The following is a 21027-nucleotide window of genomic DNA, read 5'->3' as shown; positions in this document are numbered from 1 at the left end:
AAAATAAAGAAACAACGAAAAAGACACGTCGAGTCCGCCTTAAAATAAAAACCCTAGTTATAATGCAGGAGAAAATACATTCAGAGAATGAGCATGATATACAAATATGCGCTCAAAAGAAAGAGATAAGAATATAATACAAAGTATCACAATTACTGCCCACCCTTGAAATGCGTGAAGGTGCAATTTGTGCAACAGCAGTTTGAAAGACAAAGCGCATGACATTTTCGACGATGAAGCCAAGGCTGCCTTTCGTGGCTCCGACGACGCGTAGCCGAATCTAAATCGAGCTTTGATCGCCGGCCGCCCGGAGCGCTATGTGTCGGTTGAGCTGTTAAGGGCTATTCGAAACAATCATCTGGCCTTGACGAAGCGTCGAATGGGGGGAATTTAAGTTATATTATATCCACAACACGGCCGTCGCCTTACCTGCAAGAGACATCGCATTGCGGCGGGAATTTGACAAACCACCCTCTTGCACGCATGCGCAGAGACAAGCAGGTCGTAACTTGTCGTCTGTTACCGCTGTTCTTCGCGCTGGACTTCCTCGAAAGAAGTGCTTTGTCGTGTGTTATGGTCGCGTGGACACGAGCGGTTACACCATATGAGACATCACATTGCCGTCAATAATTTGCTGCGGAGTAATTTGCATATTTATTTTTTTCGTTTATTGCTGTTCATCCTGTGTAATCCCCGTGTACGCAGCTCGTAATTTAACAGCAAAGGGTTATTACAGCAGCACTGTAACTGTTTCTTAATACCTACAGAGCAGCTAAGTCACGACTTTCAGTGTGCGTCGCTTGGGCAGGTGGACACCATCACGGCGCTGGTGATGCTGTTAGTCTGACACTGTCTGTAAATAAGTTCCCGTTTTGGATCTTATTATTAGTTGTTATAATAACTGGTCATTCGATGTCCCCTCCGGGGTTTGATGCTCAGTCTCCCCAGTGATGAAGCGTCCAAGACGCATTGCAATTAAAATGACGTTTAGTCTTGCACGGCTATTAGCATTTAAATTGCAGTGAATCGTGTAGCGCACCACATAGCATTTGGGCATTGCACTATGCAGTGCGTCACCCTTTTCAAATAGCGTGAGACGGTTCGCGGCTCTGACCATCGAAGCTTTTGCTGACAACCGCTCGATGACTTTTGCGGAGCGTTCGCGAAAAGAGCCCGGTTCGCTAAAACACGTTTTCGCTCCGTCGGATGTTCACAGATCCACTAAAACTGTCTAGTGACTGTCACTACATGGAGGCGACAACGGTCTAGTCACGGACTAAACACACAGAAACAGAGACAGAGACACCTCTGTCTCTTTTGTGTGCTTAGTCCGTAGCTAGACCGTAATTGTTGCCTCCAAGTATACAGTACAACAGTACAGAACAGTAACGAGTTTCAGCTGTAGCTTCAGCAATTAACGACTTTCAGCAGCGAAAGTAACCGCGTGACACCCGTCGGTGTTTCGGCAAAGTGATTCGTTCCTTTCGACCGAGATCCCGGCAACCCGTCGTCCATTCAAGGACCTCCGCCATTATCAGCGATCGAACGCACTGGACGCGAACTTGGCATTGTTTTATCGAACGCGCACCGGACGCTTGAGTGAACCGGGCGGCCAAGCGTTCCCACCGAATTTTCGACATCCGTGCCGTTTTTCGAGATTTCCATTTTTTTCTCCTCGCATTATCTACTACGGTGGTGGCACGAAACTTGGTGTTTATTTTGTTGGTCCGGTAGCACGCACAATACGACCTTCGAGGTGATATGCATGGCGCTCTCAGCGGTAAGCTCCGTTTTACGTCTTGTTGTTCGTTAAGGTAGCACGCAATCGCCTCGTCCTCTGTCAGAGAGAAGGTTGGGTTTTCATCGTCTCTCGTCATCGCATGTTCCTTTCTTATGCGTCCTACCATGTGACGTCTTTGCTTCGAGCAGGAATACAGATTGGAATAGAAGTGGCTTCCAGAGTGTTATTTCGTAGCTGCAGCAGCGCCACGTCGCTGAGAAAAAGCGAACGCCCCATTAGGGACACGCACATCTTCAATATTTCCAGTAATAACCGAGTGACAGTTCCCCCACCAACCTGTCCATATTTTTATTCTTTCTCAAATGAAATCATATCATAATAATTCATATATAGTTCATTCATCAATCATATATATAATCCAAATCAGAAGAGGAATACATTGATACTCCAAAACTTGGCAAAAAGTGAAGTTCTCAGACCAATTTTAATGAGTGATTCACTCATGGCTCATCACAATTCATTAATGCCTCGTTAAATTTGTTTTGAGACGCTTCATTTCTCATAGTTTTTGTCATTTCAACACCTAGTCAATAAATTCAATAGATATATGTAGTTAGTGTAGTAGCATTAGTCAAATCCTGCAGGGGTCTCAAACACGCGACCCGCGGGTCGCATGTGGCCCGTAGTCAGCAATTCTGTGGTCCAAGGTTCCTTGACCACCAACCAGAAGAAAGCTGCCTACTAAAAAAAATAGTGAAGAATTACGAATGAAACTAGATTTTCAGGCACTTTGTTTTCTAACCCTTGCTCGGCGTATAGCGTTGCCCCCGTCCATCGTTAGGTACCACAGACGCATGTGAGAACTTCTGGTGGCTCATGTACCTTAATAAGTTATGGTCACACCAACTTGGTCTTCGCGTGCACTTTCGTAAACTAATACTGTAATTAATGTGAGGATGAGTTTATCTTAATTTTACAATAAGTTTACTCAGCTTATAGGGGCAGCAGCCTCTCCAGATATCATCCACGAGAAATAGGAAAGAGAGCAGAGAGAGGAAGAGGGGAAAAAAAAGAGAGACGGAACTGTTACTCGTATGTGCTAGGGCCATTTTATCTAATCTTTTCAGGTTTTGCCGTTTCTCTGTGATTTTTCTATTTCGTTTTTCAAGGCGAAACTGTACGCAAAGGCAACAAGTGTGTAAATATGAGGCATTTTCAGCACTCCTGAACATTGTCATAGTCGTTCGCAAAGAACTATGTACGTATTTTCCTTGAATCGTCTTCCATGTATTTACTGTACCCGACTTCGAAAGGCAGCTTATTTATTTCTTTTGGTGTCGCAAGTGGACTTTTTCAGTGATGTATTGTGCGCATGGTCGGGCCCCACAATAACTACACATCGCTGTAGTTCTTTGTGTGTATTTGTATTTTCATGCTGTTTTGGAGTATTTTGCGGGTAGGGTAATTACCATGATTTCTCTGCTGCCCTCCATGATGTGGTCTATGCTCCCGCGACTAGATTTGAGATTGAGGCCCCTGGTCAAAGGTGTTGCGATCATATACCTCGGAAAAACTCACTCATGAACATGTTCATTTATGCTCAATGCGGTAAATGAGTTGAGCTGTAATGGCCCCATAGTGTGGCAGTCTCATGGTGAAAGCGCCTGCAGTTCCTACATGGAGGAGCGTGATATACTTGACAAAATTCACACTCATGAGAATGTTCACTCATGCTCAATGTGACGAATGAATCGAACATGAGTGAACAAACGGCGGCGAGCGAGTGAGCATGAATGAGCAGTGGTCGCAAGCGCCGACCTCTGGTTGTGATAGCGTTATGCCAGCGTTATGTCAGATACGAGAGACGCTTATTTGTATCGATGTGAACTTGAGTTACAAGTTTTACAGAAAAGAGATTAATAGACGCGCAGAAAATAGGTACCGCTAATACCTCGAAACTCATCCGGCTGTAATATCGCAGGAAACTATTACGACGGTCCGGGGGAGAGGTCACGTGTTCTCGGAAACCAATCCGGATGACCTAGGCTTTTGCTCCTCTGAAGTAGGAGGTCCGCGATGAGGTTGTGGCACGTACAAAAATAACAGGCATGGGCTTTAAAACCGAATTTAATACGAAGCGAATAGATACATAGCCCAAGGAAATACGAAGCGTGTAGCTGTATAGCTGGATCAGATACGCATGCATCACATGTACGGATATAAACATGCGTACAACATATATGTATATACGCGATATATTCTTTCGGATCAGAAGATGAAGTAGCGCTCACACTGTCTTATGCCGTAAGTTTATAAGTCAAATTACATTTTAAAAAAAATTATCCATCTCTTGTACGGTTTTCGGCCTGACGTATGCAGTTTCAGAACTATTCGGTTCGAAACAAACATCCATTATAGGGTCGAAATATACATGAGAAAGATCAAAATATAGAATCGATTATAGATCCAATACAGATTATTCGATACGGTATTCGAAAAACTCGAATATTCGCACATGCCTTACAAATAACCATTTCTTCCTCAATGCTCTGGCATGCAGTGCTACTGCGACCAAGATACAGAAGGGTTGCCTATAAGAAGGGTGAAAAATGCATCCTCCCACTGGACTTCGCCGCAGACGATTTCGAACATAGGCTTTCTCTGGCTGCAAGTGGCTTCTCCTGCGGCTCATGGCGGCTTGCCTCCATAGCTACGGCCGCTGAAGCACGGTCGCTATTGGCGGATTCTTAATCACTACGTCACTTGCATGGTTTACGCAGTCAGGCGTCAGGCTTTTTTTCTAGGTGGTGCTGGCCTGCTGGCAGTACAACGCATGCACGATGTTATAACAACACTTTAGTTCGCCTTGTTAAGAGTGGATCTTGTTCAGATTTTCGCGTGACCATTTGATAAGGTTAAACTGGAGACGTTGGCCATAAAAAGAGTGAGCAACACCCGCACAATAGGCAACCAAGAAAAGAGAAAAGGGCGAATCGCAAACACTCAGCTGATAACCTCATTTGTTTCCGGTGATGGTAAGAATGCTTTCCATATTAGTCCCAAAATCTCATAGCTTCGCTATGAGAAGCTTCGAGGACTCACTGCCTGCTTTCCCTATTGTCATCAGACACGGTTCTGGACAAAGTTGTTGTAGGCCGAAATAGCTGCTCGTACGAAGCTTTGAGACAATGATTCTTTCGGAAGCCGCTGGGGCTTAGCCCACAAGACGGCATCGCCTATCTTTCTTCCGTTGACTTAGCCGAGGGACTCTGAAAAACCGCCCGGGTTTCGCAACAAGTCGTATCCAATACGTGATCGGGATTGGGATCATGAAGTTCGTCCCGGCCGTGACCCTATACGGATCTCGTGCCCGGTTCGTGTGTACGTGTCACCACATGTACGTTGTAACGAGAACGACAAAAGCTCGTCGAAGAACAGGACCTTCAACGTGGCTTCCCAGCGTGCACATCTGTAGCAGCACTCTTAAGAAAGAATTTAAGCGCATATAGCACGCTACGAACCATAGGCAGAGAGTTTTCAGTCTGCCGGAGGTGTAGGGGGGGGGGGGGGGGTCGTGAGACCCAACAATGGCACTTCCAGGACCGCCATTAAAAGCACGAATATGCGGCAACATCTACGGAATTGCTTTTTGCAAGGCGGACGTTCCTGCAATTTGCTAATTGCAGTCATTTCCGTAGGCATACATAATTTCCTTGCGTATGTTCCATAGTATCTCTGACATGTGTCTTGCAGAACGCTCATTCCAAGCTTCAAAATGTTCCCTGTTTCTGATGGGGAAAATTTCGTACATCAGAAAAACATTATTTATTGTCAGTTTCTTCTTGGAAGTGTCTGCTTTGGTTTGTAAATCCCTAACCTGCTTTGAGGGCGGTCTCAGCTTGTAAAATCTCTGCGTGTGCATTTCGTTCTTGAACACCAGTCACATCACTCTAAACACTGCGAGGCAGTAAGGCAACCAGAAACATTTGTCCACGAGGTCCATGTTATCTGGAGCGTCCAAAACCAACTGATTATGATTAGACAGCGCCATTGCTTTTGATACCACGCACAGTTACTCCGTGTGCAACTGAAGATGCAACTGTGCAATGTTCCTTCCATTCTCGCATTACAGAGAGTTTGAAACCTTCGTTAGGGGGTATCCCGCAGCTGTTACAAGTTCGAACCAACTGCTGTTCAGGATAGGAAATGTAAGGGGACGGTCGGTACATGACTGATACGCGGCGACAATTACAAACACGGGGACAAAGCAAAATTGTTGAACAGTTCAGTTTTAAGAGTGCGTCATTCTGTGTCATAGATGGCTCTGAGCATATTATGCGGCGAAGTTATTTGTTGTTGTAATGTGGTGCAAACAGATGCTGCAAAAATGTCGGTCCTGCATCTCCGGTAGCTACCTAATTGGCGACTCGCTTCCAACTGTCAGAAAGGACCATTTGAAGAGCCGTTCACGTATCTAATAGCGGTAACGATGGATACATCCGTACGCGCTCCCTCTGTCGTCTGTCACATCCGCGTTGCTTCTTCCTGCTTATAACCTGCTAAGTTTCGAAACGTTCACCCTCCAAGATGAGAGCTGCCTCCCAATACGGCTCTAATCCGATACAACTGCAGGATCGACCTTCCCTTATCGCACACCGCCATCGACACTCCAAATTCGTTCTTTTCTTCGACATATTTTGACCTGACCTTACAGCTGTTGCGCGCTGTGGTGGCCCGCCACCATGTGGCGCTGCCTGGGAGATGACGGAACGTGGGGCTGGTTTAAGGAACGGCCGCTAGATGACGCGATTGGAAATGCGCGTGCGTACCTCTTTTCCTGGCTCTTTCTGTTGTGGTTCGTTGGATGTTGAGAAGTTCGTTTCCTGGTTTAGCATCGAGGGTTCTGCTGACCTACAGAGATGAACCAGATCGCGGCGAAGTCTCATAAAATATTCTGGCCACGCAGGACCGAATGTCGTCTGCTTGTCGTGCAGGGTGCGATGCCCCTCAAGTGCGGAGAGCATACCAGGGATACGCCAAGTGCTGTTCCGTCTCATTATCATTTCTGTCTCCGTCTGGTCACGCGTGGGATGGGTTGCTCGAAAAAGGGGTTGTGGGAAGAAAACAAAAGCGGTTCGCGTGACTAGTACGCTACGAGGCTGGTGCACACGGAATACGACACTGGTAAGCCCCTTCGTCAGATGGAAAGTACAAATGTGGAGAAGTGTACCCTCTGCAATCTGCATACGCTTGTCATACTCCTGAATACCTTCTTGCTTGGCATGCCACGGGAAATGAAGGCGCCGTTGCAGTTTTTTCTTCTTTATTCCCCACAAGTTCGTTTGTCGTCAATGGGAAACCGTTGCAACAAGAACCGCATTACTGTCTCAACCCAAAACGTGCCCCCCCCCCCCCGTGTTATTTTATGACACCAATTGTTATTCATCTTCTACATATTCTAGCTTCCCAAGCTAGCGTTATGCTAGGCGCGGAAGCGTTTACTGTGATAATAGAAAATCTAGAATGGAATAATTAAGAGATAATGATAATTCGTGGTATTACATCGCGATGAAAGAAAGTCACTGAAAAGGTTAGCCAGCTGTAGGACTCGAACCCACATCTTCTGGATTACCGGTCCAGGGCTCTACCCTCTGTCCCTTCTGTGTTGTTCCAGCCTCAGAACATCAGTTCTCTCATATTACATCGCGAGACAACTATGATCAGAAGTAAACAGCTGTCCATTGCATAGAGGCACGTTGCAAATTCATTTATAATCGCACAGAAAGTTTGAAGCATTGGGAATACGATCAATTCACCCTTGTCCACCTGGACATATGAACCAGGACTTGCTTTTAAAGGAGCCTTCGTTATTTAAAAGCTAAACAGAATTTAGACTATACTGGAAACTGCCGTAAAAATCGATAGAGACTTAGAGCCATAGATGACGTTCCTTTTTTTTATTTCCCAGTGCACCTCCCCTTTAATGGGGACCAGGTTATCTACGACGACAAAGAACAGAACCACTTCATCGTCACCTGCTCCTGGAAGCACGTTTTCGCTGTGCAAAACTGCCTATCGACTCTTGAAAGCGATGAGAAGCGACTGAGGAGATTCAAGCAACTTTACAGTTCATCGTAAAATGTAGATGAATTGTGCAATCGCATAAACCATTATGTCCGGAATGTTATACACCGTCAAATTTCTAGAAAAATGTCGCACTTCATATTGCCACAAATCTCAATTTTAAATACATACCACCTTTAACTGTGTGCTTAGCATGCTCCAGCTGAATAGAAAATTCAAACAGCTGAGCCATTTAGTGGTGTTCGGAGGAGCATGTACCCGCATGCGGAACATTTTACGGCGTGCTCTGCCCACTGACACACGTTATACTAATACTGACTACGTATAGGCGAAAATGACGTCTACGTTTTGTTCCTTGAGAAATATAAATGAACAGATGTCTCCGTAGTACACATCCGGGCGTCAATCCGTGTCACTACTCGAACGGGTCCCACGGTCTCTCGCATAATGTTCCTGCACGTGACATCGTGAATAACCCTGCTGTGCACGTCGCGGTTGTCGCAGGAATGATGGCTCCATCGGGCAGCGGCATCCCTTTACAAGGAGAGCTCGCTGATCGGGTCCCGTCGTCGTGGTCCGTGGCTGTCAGGTACGCTTCTGCGATCGTGGGCTTCGAGAGACGTCGTGCTGCTTCTGACTTTTCGCATCAAAGTGGGCTTCGTGAGCCAGCGTGGATGCCGTTCTGTTTACAGGGTATACGCAGGAATGCCACCGACGGGTTCCTCGTTCATGCTGGGAGAGAATGTGAGCTACGGAACCACATCATCTGAGTCCAGTGCCGTGTTCTCTTCGTAGCGTCTGGACGGGATTGCTATCAGGCGTTTGCTACTTCGCATAAATACGGATGCTGTATACACAGTGATCCCCAGGGAACATTTTCATGATGCCATATTTTCCTATGTATAACGCGCGCGTTATACTTTGTAAAAAGTGTCCCGAAGAGGCAGTGCGCCTTATCTACCGGTGCGCCTTATATACGTAAATCAGAGTTTTCCGTGGAAGAACCGCTCCTAAGGAGGTGTCTTGCGGAACTTCACTGCATAACACACGAGACAGAATGATATCATTTGGAATGAACTCTAAAAACAGCTTCACCGTATAGCACGCTCCTAGCTAACCATCATCCCCAATGACGACACTTTCTCCCAAGATTTGATGAAAACGGGGGCGTACGCCATTTTTGTAGCAGTTATGAGCTGCATAATGCCACAAAAATGGCGTACGCCCACTGTTGAGAAGGAAGTGTAGACAAAGAGCGACCGGGAGACCGAAGTCTACAAAGACACCGACTTTGTCGGCTTCGAATAAGCATTGCGTCCGTGATGGTTGTAATAAAAAGTACCCGCATTCGACGCGTGGGCTCAGATTACTGGGTACACAAACGGTGACGTAAGGTTTACTGTCTTCTTCGTGCAATAATAGCGCGTGTCTGTTCACCTCGTGGTGCGCGCTATGCATTACTCACTCATTCTCTCTCACACGGTATGCCAGAACCAGACTTCTAGGTAGCGCGTTACAAGTAATTGCGTTACTTGTAATCAATTACTTTCAGTAATTTTTCGAGTAATCAATTACATTTTTGAACAAGTAATTTCTCAGGTAATTCGATTACAATTTTGAGTAATCAATTACGTTTGAAGTAGAGTCTGACACAAAATAACAAGGCTCTGTGAATGCTCTGTGACTGTGAAAATAACAATTTCCTGTGTCTTTGTTGGGCTATTCTTACTGTAGTAAGTGGAAAAAATATTATTGCTACTTCTCACGCGCGAGTCTTTCGCGCTATTTCAGCTGTCCCAATCACTTGGGAGTTGAGGTTTTTCTTTTTTTCGAAGCAAACGGGGGCGGAAATGTTTGCATGAACTGAAAGTAACGGCCCGAGTAACGCGTTACTTTTATACTCGTTACTCAATTACATTTCGAGTCGAGTCATTGGTAACGATAATCAATTACTTTTGCTAGAAGAGTAACGGTAACGGTAATCAATTACTTTTTTCGAGTAACGGGCACAAGTCTGGCCAGAACGATAACACTTGGAAACTTAGATTGCGGAGTTGTTACTTGAAAACGGAATTGGACATGACGTGACATGCGCGGAAGAAAATATTGTGATTTATTTTTAGGTTCTAAAATGAATGTGATTGGTTGAAGGACTATGCGTGTGCACGGTGACAAAGCAAAAATAGCACATAAACAACCGGAGTAAAATGTTCCTCTGTGAGGCCGACAACTGCGAGCCCTTCGTCTGGCAGAAAACACAGATAACACTGTTGTTTGTGATGGGATGCATGGTGGGGATTTGGTTTGCCACAAGATGTCTCACGTCGCAAGCACTTATCCATATGGAAGGCTATGATGATGGGTATTAGGGCGCAAATTTGACGGAGGAATCTCCAAAGTCATTTGGAATAAATGAAACGGCTAACCAGCACTTTTAAACTCACTGCAATTTAAAAGTATACACTGATATTTCGGACAAACGCTTTCTTCCTGGAAACTATCCGGACAGTTACTTGTGCAGTCAAGGAGTAAAGTTTGCGCAACCACAGCGCGCATTGCTGTTACCCAGAGTAGGTCAGCACCACGCAAAAAAGCCTCGTCCTTTTCTCGGTTTTTCTTTCTTTCCTGTCATTTGAGTCTGCTTGAGGATACAAAGAACGCCCTTTCATCATCATTTGAAATCACTCCCGTGTCCAGGTCTAATATGATTCTCGTACAAAGGGATATGTTTTTAAATTCATTCATCAGGCCCTAGAAAACACATCCGAAAAACATTACTTAATATAAATATTCTGCCCTTACGTCAAAGTGTATTCCGATGTTTGCTCTTCTTTTTCATTCATGCTAATGGTCCTAAGAATTCCAACTTCCAACTGACAAAACAGAATCAGTAAATTGGCTTCCAGATGCCACTCCTTCGCCAATGTTGAATGTTTACATGTGGAGATGTGGAGTACGCTAATACTTTAGATGATTGTACTTGTTCGCGTCCAGTTCCCTCGTCAAGAGTGGCGTGCGACGCCTGCATAGGTATTATAGGTATTTTTAGCCATGTGCTGCTAATCGCCCTGGAGTAGCCAATCCCGCGTTGAGTGGGCTCTACATCTCAGTGTCTTTTTTTCTTTTCTTTTTTTTTTTTGCTACCATTATCATGATCATTATTATCGTCATCATCGGGTATTATAGCTGTTACTCTTCCACTTGTGACGAACTTTGGCGCTGAGCTTTCTGAGTTGCGCCAACCAGTTTACGTGGATGGATTGGGCTGGATTAAAAGTAATAACTTGGAATAATAACTAATAATAATTAACTAGTACAAATAACTAATCTGCACATCGCTGATCTGTTGATGTTCTCGATATGTTGAAACTGTGGACTTTAATATGAGTTCGGGCAATCATTCGTTCATAGAATTCTAGTACATTCTTTTACACACTAGCAAATGAAAATAATAATAATAGTAATAGTAATAATAATAATAATAATGAGCTAACATGAATTGAATAGTGTAACATAGTTTCAGAAGTAGCGCTCTGCATTCTATGCACGTATGTTCTTGTACATTTCAATTCAATTCAATTTTTATTTCATTCAGTGTACAAGTTACAGTGGCACGCAGAACATCTACGTTGTTATTGATTGTGTTAGTTAAGTTAGCAAAGCCTAATCTGGACAGTTACTTGTGTGATTAGATAATTATGTTAATAAAATATTCTGAACAGCTACAGTGGCTTGAAGGTACAGTAGGAGGCCAATTTTTTTATACAGAACCCAGAAATGAACTTAAAACGAAAGCGTATCCTATCAACACGTGTTGCAAGAGATTGGGTGGAGAACATGGAGATTACGATTCCACGAATGTGTAGTGTTATGATGGAAAGCCGAGCCTCGTGCATTTCTTCCCGTCACTGGACGAGCCCGTCGAGCTACTGCAGTGAGGATGGTTTCTAAGAACACTTCATTCGTTGACGCCATTACTTTTTGATGAGGAGGTAGTTGGCAGCGTTCATGCGCCGTGGACGAATGACGGCTCTCGGATTGCGGATTTTCCACAACGACGCAAACAGGGTATACGCTCCATTCATCGTGCGTATTCCATCGCAACGCAAGAGTGGCTGACATCATTTGCGTTAACAGAACAAGAATGTTCCTCAGTGACATTTGTCTTCTCTGGACTGCCGCTTTGACAAAGTCGTGACGAGGTCAAGGCCTCGGGTTTTCTGACGTAGAGCGATGCGTCCGGGGGCGAGTCCGGTTGTCCTGCTGTCTGATCCTGCACCCCCGCAATCACGTGACACGACAATTCGTGCCTTGACGTCGCGAGACAACTATGATCGCGAACGACGTGCGCCGCAGTGGTCGGTGTGCGCATTAATTTTGCACACCCGAGGGATCCTTATCGTGCGATTTTCTACGTCTTGCGGCGTCTAAGCAACTTATGCCATAATTTGGCGGCAACTTGAGCCGGGTTCGAACGCGCTACATTGGGATCAGAAGGCAGACACGTGACCAAACAAATGTTGCTGCATTGTTTTGTTGGACATATTTGTTACTTTACGCCACTCGAAGATGCGGTATATATATATATATATATATATATATATATATATATATATAAGTGAAATAATAAGACTTGGACTACAGATTACAGGAACGTTAACAAAAACTAATTTATTTAATTGGCAATTTAACACATAGATTAAAAAAAGAATGGTCGACGTTTCGACAGTGGCACTGTCTTCGTCAGGACAAAAGAGGTACAAGGGTTGCATATTGCTTAAATAGGTTTCCTGGGATTTAAGCAATATGCAACCCTTACTGGGGGAAGTACTGGGGGGTTAGTATGCGTCCTGGGTAGACTTCATGGGAACAATGCCGACATTCGTCTGGGAATTCTGCCGGAGAACTCGGGGAAAACCCCCAGACATCACAGTCGGTGCGGGGATTCGAACTCGTGTCATCTCCCACCCTCGGTGTGGAAAGTCAGCGCGTCCTAACCACTATGCCACTGGAGCTGCTCAGAAGGCAGTAGCAACAAATAATATCTTGTACGTATGTAGTATCAGGTGTGGAGTAATGTGTGCGAAGAAACACAATAGATTTTCTCGAAACAAATAATATTCCTCGTCGATATAGTGTGCACAATTTTGTTACTGCGTTTCTCCTAAGAGTAAATCGCTGTCGAAGCAAGGAAGCAACAGCTCGTGATGTTTGTAAATGACACAGATTTTACTGCGGATTTTTGTGACGATCATACCGGCAGACGACACTTTTCAAGGGGTCAGATCGCCGTTCTTATTCCCAAATGTAATCTGCTCTACATAGTCAACAATGTGCACCGGTCCTGTGGGACACAAGGAGGCCACTTACAAAAGAGACGAGCAAAGCAGAACGAATTACCAATCATGTGGGCTATCTATCGGCTTGCATACACAAAGCCGCTCGCATATTTTGCTCGCTGGCATCGCATATCGCGGCTTCATTTTTCAAAATCGCGCCCTAGTCGAACACAGTTGGAATCTGGTTGTAAATTCGTCTCGGTGAAGCTTCATGCTCCATCCTCATTTCGTTCGTCTGCAGAATAGACGAAAAGAATGACCGATGGTGTCGAGAATGATATTGTGAATGTAGGAAATACAACTGGAGGCGTATCGTCCAAATATATGGGATGAAATGTAGGGCGTCATGAAGGAGGCAGTTTCAATGTATAGGAACGTCTCGAACATTACTACGACGGGGAAATATATTGAACTCGATGAAAGATGGAAGTCACTGAAAAGGTTAGCCAGCTGTAGGACTCGAACCCACATCTTCTGGATTACCGAAGATGTGGGTTTGAGTCCTATACAGCTGGCTAACCTTTTCAGTGACTTCCATCTTTCATCGTTAATTTCTTAGGCAATTTGAGGCTTTGTATGTATTTGTTCTTTCTATGTTGTTCCAGCCTCAGAACATCAGTTCTCTCATATTGAACTCGTTTTATGCTTGATTTATTTTTGTACATTACGCTGCTATAGATATTTTAAAATCCGTTCGGCTCACTCTTGTAGGCATGAATAATGAAACCCTTGGGCAAACGGACTTTCTTCTTGTTTTTTCGTTTCGACTGCGCGTTTAGAGTGCCGCCGGCTGGTAGTTATATTATCGTATATATTGATACGCAGCACTTGCATCTACGATGTGTGCAGTATTCTCGACTGCAATAAGGCGCTGCGTACGTAATAGGCATGCATGGCGCAACAATAGTGACTTAATCATATAAACATACATCGATATAGTCCTGTGGCGTCACGCTTAACGTACTGTACACTTCGTAAGTTTCCCGCAGAGGGATATAAATCTTAGCAACGCAATATGCGATTCCAGTCATGTGGAAACAGCACTGCATGAACTGGCCAACCGATCAAGAGTCATTTAAAACTTTTCCCCTAATTGCTGTACCACGTGGCACTGGTAGTACTGGTGCGTTGGAAAATGGTGGATGAGTTTACGCTTCAATCTCTTACAAGAACAACTTCTTTTTCTTCGCATGGAGAATGGCCATTAGCCAAAAGGGAGATTGGCCAGAGCTATAGAGTTGACTATAGACTATGACATGACTATGAGAATGTGACGAATGACGATTTTCATTTTCTTTTATGAGTCTGCTTTTATAAGTCTTTCTATTGTGCTTTTTTTTTTTACATTTTATGTATGGCATACCCGCAATTAATCGAAATCATATAGTACAGCATTGTTGCTTGTCGCAATAAGATTTATTCAAATCGATTGCCTCGGGATTATTTTTTCGCTTTCTGTTATCGTGCCTGTACAATTAATCTAAAACAGAGTACATAAAGTATACAGTTATTCATCGCAGTAAGTCTAAAAGTTCTGAATAAGTTTTATTCTCACTAGTTTTTAACTATAGGACCTCCATCTGTATATGCACTGTACGTATTTTGCTTGATTAGCAATAAACTCTATTTGATTGATTGATTCATTCATTCATTCATTCTATTTTAATCAATTTATTGGGGGTCTTCTTATCATTGCGTGGCACATCACAAGATTACCAAAACATATATAGCTGCTGATCCAAGAAGTCACTTATTTTGGATATTCTGAGGGTTGTCTATAGGGGTACAGGCAGTTTACAGCCAGCGCTGAAACGTCGGTGCCAAGCGGGATAAAGGCTTACATGCAACCCACAATGGCCTGATTTTCCACGCTTTCTCGGCCGCTTTCGCTGCGAGTAAATTATCATCATCGCCAAAGCAGTCGACTGAGCCCGTAAAATGTAGGCTATTTCCACGCCAGATATACCCGGGACCGCGTTCGCCCTGTAGGCACGTCGTTGGAAGCACAATTTACGGCCTCTCTCGCCTCGCTATTGGAACTTGTTGTCCGTAATACCAGATTGGCACCATCTTAATGCTATTAGCTCTACTTATAAAGGAGGCGCAGGTTTTCATGTTCTAAGCGCCTCATTTATAAGGATATCATTTTTTAATATCGTTTAAATTATGAGGGCATTCGCGTGAAATGTACCAGCGCGATAAACACAGAGGAGTGTCAGCATGCACACATTGGGGTCATTCAATTCTGCCTCTGTAAATGTGAGTGCCGTCTATACTAAAAATAATTCGTCACTATTTCGTTCCTATCAAGTCGTTCAGGCCGCACGAGCCTCCACTAGGAGCATGGCGCCATCTCGCCGGGCAGATCGCGCGGAATTGTCGGCGCCGCCTGCGCCGCTGCGCAACAGCGCCACACCGCAGCATGTAGGTGCGGTACATGAAACATACATGCACTAAGCCCTATGCATGTTATAATCAATGTTGGCTGTATGGTGAGACAAATTTTATAGTAGGCCTACCAAATATGTAATTACACTGCATCATCATCATTGATAGGAACATCATTGATAGGAATCATTGATAGGAACAAAACATACTGGTACAGTTTACGTGCTGATTCCGCTTACTTTGGGACATTCTCCTGTAAAATTTCATGTCCAATGTAACATTTTGTCAATTAATGCCCAATAAACTCGAAAATTGAAACTTGAAATCTTTTCGGGGTATATAAAGGCGACTTACTAGTTTCAACCGTTGTGTGCAAGATCGGTACTAATTGCTACTTTTTTTTTCTGTATAATTCATCGGTCAATCGTAGCATCTCGAAGGGCAAGATTACGTTACATAAATGAAACGTATAGGAGGCAAGGAACGGAATTATGCATAATTTACTGTAAGTAAAATAAAAGAAACAAATACCGTAATTACCGTCTCGCGATTTCCGGGCGGTACTGAAGTGAAAACGCAAAACTAAACAGAGCGTTTCTGCATTTACTCCAGACATGAAAGATATGCAAAGAAGGCAGTTTGCATCAATCTGTACGTGGGTGGACATAACACGGCGTTATATTCGCGTTCCTATGCTGCATGCTGGCGTTAGCTTGCTGGACTATACGTATATTCTCGCTACATGGAAGGAGTTAAAATTGTCGCGTGTACCGCGACTCCGACTCGGCACGCTTCTAAAATACTATACATTATGCTCTTGCGGTTGATTAATATTGTGAATTGATTGCATATTGCTCGACGATACAAGGAATCACTGAACTACGCGGGCCTCCAGTTGATGAAACATTAAGAAAATAATTGTTGCTAATACTATTCGTGAGTTCATCATCTTTAGTCGTCTGCTTCGTAATTCGGCATATCCTATTAATAATGATCCACGCTGTAACTTCTAACCTGTTATTAGTCCTGTTATTACACGTTACGTGGTCGTCCCTGGAAATCACATGTAGAGCACATCTCTAACAAAGCGTATCGGAGTCTAGGAAATATATGCGTCACTTTTCTGAATCCTTTCAGTCCATTTCCTTTTTTTTTTTCTGTGATAATCTAAACAGTGTAGTACAAGTAGAGGATGTCGGTCTCTTGCAAAACTCAGCTAAGCCTTTATCTCCGTATGGCTTCTCCACACGTTTTTCTTTTCTATATATTCCATTTCCGCGTTCGACCAATACCTTTATATGCAGCATAGGGGCCCTTTATTCAATCAAACCGGTCCAAAATAGAGCAACCACTCCTCTACTTAACGTTAATTTCCCTCTTCAGTTTTGGTAACTATTCGCAAATGGCTAGCACGATTGAAATGAGTAGTAATCTCAGAAAGTAGTTTTCCATCGAAAGCTTTCCCGACTCTGTTTTATTTTTTTTCCCACAAAATTTGGTCCCGCAATGCTCCTTCCAATCCATTCACCTCCTTTGGTGTACCCAATGATCACTGAAGGCTGCCGACCCATCATGCGCATCAAACGTATTGGTACAATGGATGGATAACAATGTCAATGTAATCAATGTAATAAATTTTCTGTATAAATAATGTCGTCAGAGGAGAATGCAACAGTACCACGCACGTGGACGCCTAGCGGGTCATACGGACAGCGTGAAGACACGATGGTCAAGCCCATGTTTCCTTCGCGGCGTATTACAGAACACACGCGTTGGACCACATTTGCCACCGCGCATTCTGGAGTACGATGCACGGCGAGACTGTGTCAGGAGGAAACTGAGAAAGTTCTCTGGGACAACGCGGGATGCTTCTTGGTCTTTCCTTGTGGCTGCCCGTTACTTTGGCGCGCGTGTAAGTTTCATTCACAGTTTTGCGTCAGTTGTCTTGGGATGGTAGAACGCAGGTTATCGGTGCGCTTCGCATCGTTTGGGATAGCGCATCGCGAAGCTTCGTACAGGCGTCCCAGAGTACCGAGTGTAGGATTTTAGGTTATAATGTCATTTACCCGCGTAACAACGCCTTGACTGCGACCACATGTACTTTTATATGGTACTATGTGCGCGAAACGTGATGGTTGTGCCTAACTGTTTATTTATCTCCAAAAACAAATTTACGTAGAAAATTCGAGTGAGTGTCGAGTATAATTTATCACTCACGATATTCATAGGTCGTCAACCTGTGGGATTTGTTTGATCTACCATGTCATCCTCATTTAAGGAATTCAAGATTGTAAAAAATAAAAAATACACGAATAAAAATTATATTAAACCCCTGGACTGTAAAACAAAAAATATATATGAATAAAAATCATGCTACGCAGATCGATGAACAAATAAACGAAGGAAAGGGAATTGCGCAAATAAAATATGGGGGTATAAAAATTCTGGCTGGGTAATCCCAAAATCAAATCAGAGGCGTGGTGGTATTCACCACTATATGTCACCCGACGAGGCAGAGTCACAACACCAATTCTCACCTGTATCCATTGTATCCAGCATAAGGGTTCATCTGGTACTGTTGTATGCCATTTTGAACAGCGGGCACTACTTGGGTTTGTGTCACTGTTACACTAGCTTGCTGCATTTGCTGCACTTGCTGCTGATGCACCAACTGTTGCTGCATCACCAACTGTCTTTGCTGCTCAAGTTGCTGATGCTGTCCATTGATTAGACCTTGATGAACAGTAGCCATCTTACGATGACTCGCACTTTGTCGTGGAGCACTTGCAAGTCCCGTGAGGCATCGATGTAGCGTTCGTGGAGGACGGTGCACTTTTTTCCAGGACGGACTAAGATAGAATGATGCGGCTTGAACGATGTCTGATCCTGTTCCCCATACTTGGAACCAATGGGCAGGGGTCCTTCCCTGAGAGAGGAACGAGAGGGGGAGGGAGGGGGGCGAGGAGGAACGCGTGGTCGCGTGCGTGCCGCCGGCTGGATGAGAATTTCGGCGCCTTTCGTAGCGGGTGCCACCTGAGCGTAAGCGCTCAGGGAAATAGCGGCGTGCATCGAGGGTGCCTCGTCGGCGTTGTCCCAGAGAAGATCGAGTTTGGGAAAGCGCCCGTGTAATGGAGACTGTGATTGTCGTCGGCTTACCTGCGGTCGCGGAGGCCAGTTCGAAAGCTCTACATTTGAGTGGAGGGCTTTGAGTATTGTTACAAGCATGTGGAATTAATATCTGGTGCGAGGTAAGAGGAAGCTGCGTGCAATGGCAAGAGGGTGCCCGGAAGGCAGGAAAGCAATTAAGAGTGAATTTAATACTTCAATATGAAAGCGGAGACGAGTTTTATTCATTGGTTCTTGAAAAAGAGAAAACTGTATGATTATGATGTCGGTCAAGGTCGCCGTCAAGAGGCTGCTTGAATATGACCGACCAGAAGCGTGCGAGCGACGTCCGAAGGTGTGCGCTGTCCGACAGATATTTTGTTGTGAATCGGACAAGTGCAGGGCCTCGAGGTTGCAAACGGGTAGCCAATGAACAACGAAAAGGTACGATCCTCCGAACCTGTCAGCCTCACCGGTGATGCAACCACGTTGTCTGATCTTTTTGTTCGGTTTTTCTTCAGTGTATCAAACAAATAAAAATGATATATTGTCATGAGTATGTTTTGCAGTTTATCCCTAAAAGTAGTTTATGTCTTTGAAGTGAAAGTGTTTTACATCCTGTGTGTAGACTCTTAGACAGTCCCATGCCCGAACTAAGCAGCGCCGTTTCTTTTTCACTGTAGTCTTTCTGCTTTTGGGAATACACCCGTTTTTACGATGATGTAGTGGATCTCAAGTGTTCAATCCCTGTCGTCTCTGTGTTAAAAGGACGGCCTCGTACAGCCGGGGCGATTCCGAACTTTAGCCACAACTAGCTTCACGGGAACTATACACATACAACCGTCAAAGTTTCATTCGGAATAACCAAGTCGTTTTCGAGGAATTTGTCGAAACGTCCCGTAATAGCAGACGACGAAACGTGCGATTCTCTCATGCATACGTCACGTATGACGTCGGCCTGCGGGTACGTCGTCGTTATGGTAATTGTAAATTGTAGAAGCACCTTGGGTCGAACATGAAAGAACTAATGTTCTGAGGCTGGAACAACATAGAAGGGACAAATACATACAAAGCCTCAATTTACCTAAGAAATTAACGATGAAAGATGAAAGTCACTGAAAAGGTTAGCTAGCTGTAGGACTCGAACCCACATCTTCTGGATTGCCGGTCCAGGGCTCTACCAATTGAGCTAAGCTAACATCCTTCTCAGCGGCTTCCACACTCTTAAAAATGAACTTCACCGCATAGCACGCTCCTAGCCAACCATTATCTCGAATGATATCGTTATCTGTCCTGATTTGTTGAAAACTGGAGGCGTACGCCTTTTCTGTGACAATTATGAACAGCATAAGTGTCACAGAAAAGGCGTACGCCTCCCGTTTTCAACAAATCAGAGCAGATAACGATATCATTCGAGATTATGGTTGGCTAGGAGCGTGCTATGCGGTGAAGTTCATTTTTAAGAGTGCAGGGTGCGTCACCTGAAGGGACAAACCAGCCACTCTCTCTCACTCATCCTCCTTCCATCTTTCATCGTTAATTTCTTAGGCAAATTGAGGCTTTGTATGTATTTGTCCCTTCTATGTTGTTCCAGCCTCAGAACATCAGTTCTTTCATGTTCAACAGTTGCCGCCTGCGTCGATCCCGTCGTGTGAATGTGTGTATGGTAAGAGTGAAAGGAGGATGAGTGATTGAGACAGTGGCTGGTTTGTCCCTGGAGAGCTTAGCTCAATTGGTAGAGCCCTGGACCGGCAATCCAGAAGATGTGGGTTCGAGTCCTAGAGCTAGCTAACCTTTTCAGTGACTTTCATCTTTCACCTTGGGTCGAGTCATCCCCTTTGCTCTCGAAATGGGGACACTCAGGCATATACCTCCGCGAGCGGAGAAATGTAGTCCGAGCATTGACTGTGGGGTCTCCGATAATGTAGCCCATAATCGGATACGTGGAAGCTAAGACACGTGTTTTCTTTCCGCGAGTATTTAATGCGGTTTTTACATAAACACGCACTCCTTCCCCATGTACGTCGTCAGCGACGCTTCATTTCGAAGCATGAGCAACGGGATGAGTGTGCAACGGGGAGTGTAATGGAAGCGTGCGTAATATATTTTTGGTCGGAGCTGTAATGCGACCGCGCGCGCCGATTGCCGGCGACTTCAGATTTGTGATTGTGGGTGGGGTTGTAGTCTCTCAGCTGAGAGCTGAGAGAAAGTGTACGAGAGTTGCCGCGGTGCCCAGCAACTTCTGAAAGTCGTCTGCTCACGCCGATGCACTAGCGCGCGCAAAAGCAGACGATTTCTGTATCCTATCACGGACTTTCCCGCAGGGCGACGTGGTTGTTCTTATTGTTGCCAACACAACACATTCTAAGA

General features: G+C 44.6%; 1 protein-coding gene and 1 non-coding gene across 5 annotated transcripts in view; both read right to left on the bottom strand.

Moving 5' to 3' along the window:
• Positions 1 to 18354, bottom strand: part of LOC135394250 (ETS homologous factor-like) — a 134356-nt gene extending 116002 nt beyond the window's left edge. The window contains exon 1 of one of the 4 annotated variants that reach the window (XM_064624909.1): positions 18090 to 18354. In XM_064624909.1, coding sequence (XP_064480979.1) covers positions 18090 to 18304 — 215 coding nt within the window. In that variant the 5' untranslated portion in view covers positions 18305 to 18354. The remainder of the gene's footprint in view (positions 1 to 18089) is intronic. The other 3 variants (XM_064624908.1, XM_064624905.1, XM_064624906.1) reach the window with 3 other exon arrangements.
• Positions 18355 to 19783: 1429 nt separating this feature from the next.
• Trnaa-ggc (transfer RNA alanine (anticodon GGC)) lies at positions 19784 to 19856 on the bottom strand. Its single transcript has one exon. It is a non-coding gene; the product is annotated as a tRNA-Ala (tRNA).
• Positions 19857 to 21027: the final 1171 nt, after the last annotated feature.

The sequence above is a fragment of the Ornithodoros turicata genome, chromosome 5 (genome assembly GCF_037126465.1).
Source record: "Ornithodoros turicata isolate Travis chromosome 5, ASM3712646v1, whole genome shotgun sequence".
Taxonomy (NCBI): domain Eukaryota; kingdom Metazoa; phylum Arthropoda; class Arachnida; order Ixodida; family Argasidae; genus Ornithodoros; species Ornithodoros turicata.
Note: the sequence above shows the minus strand (reverse complement) of the source record. Positions and strands in the feature narration are given on the sequence as shown.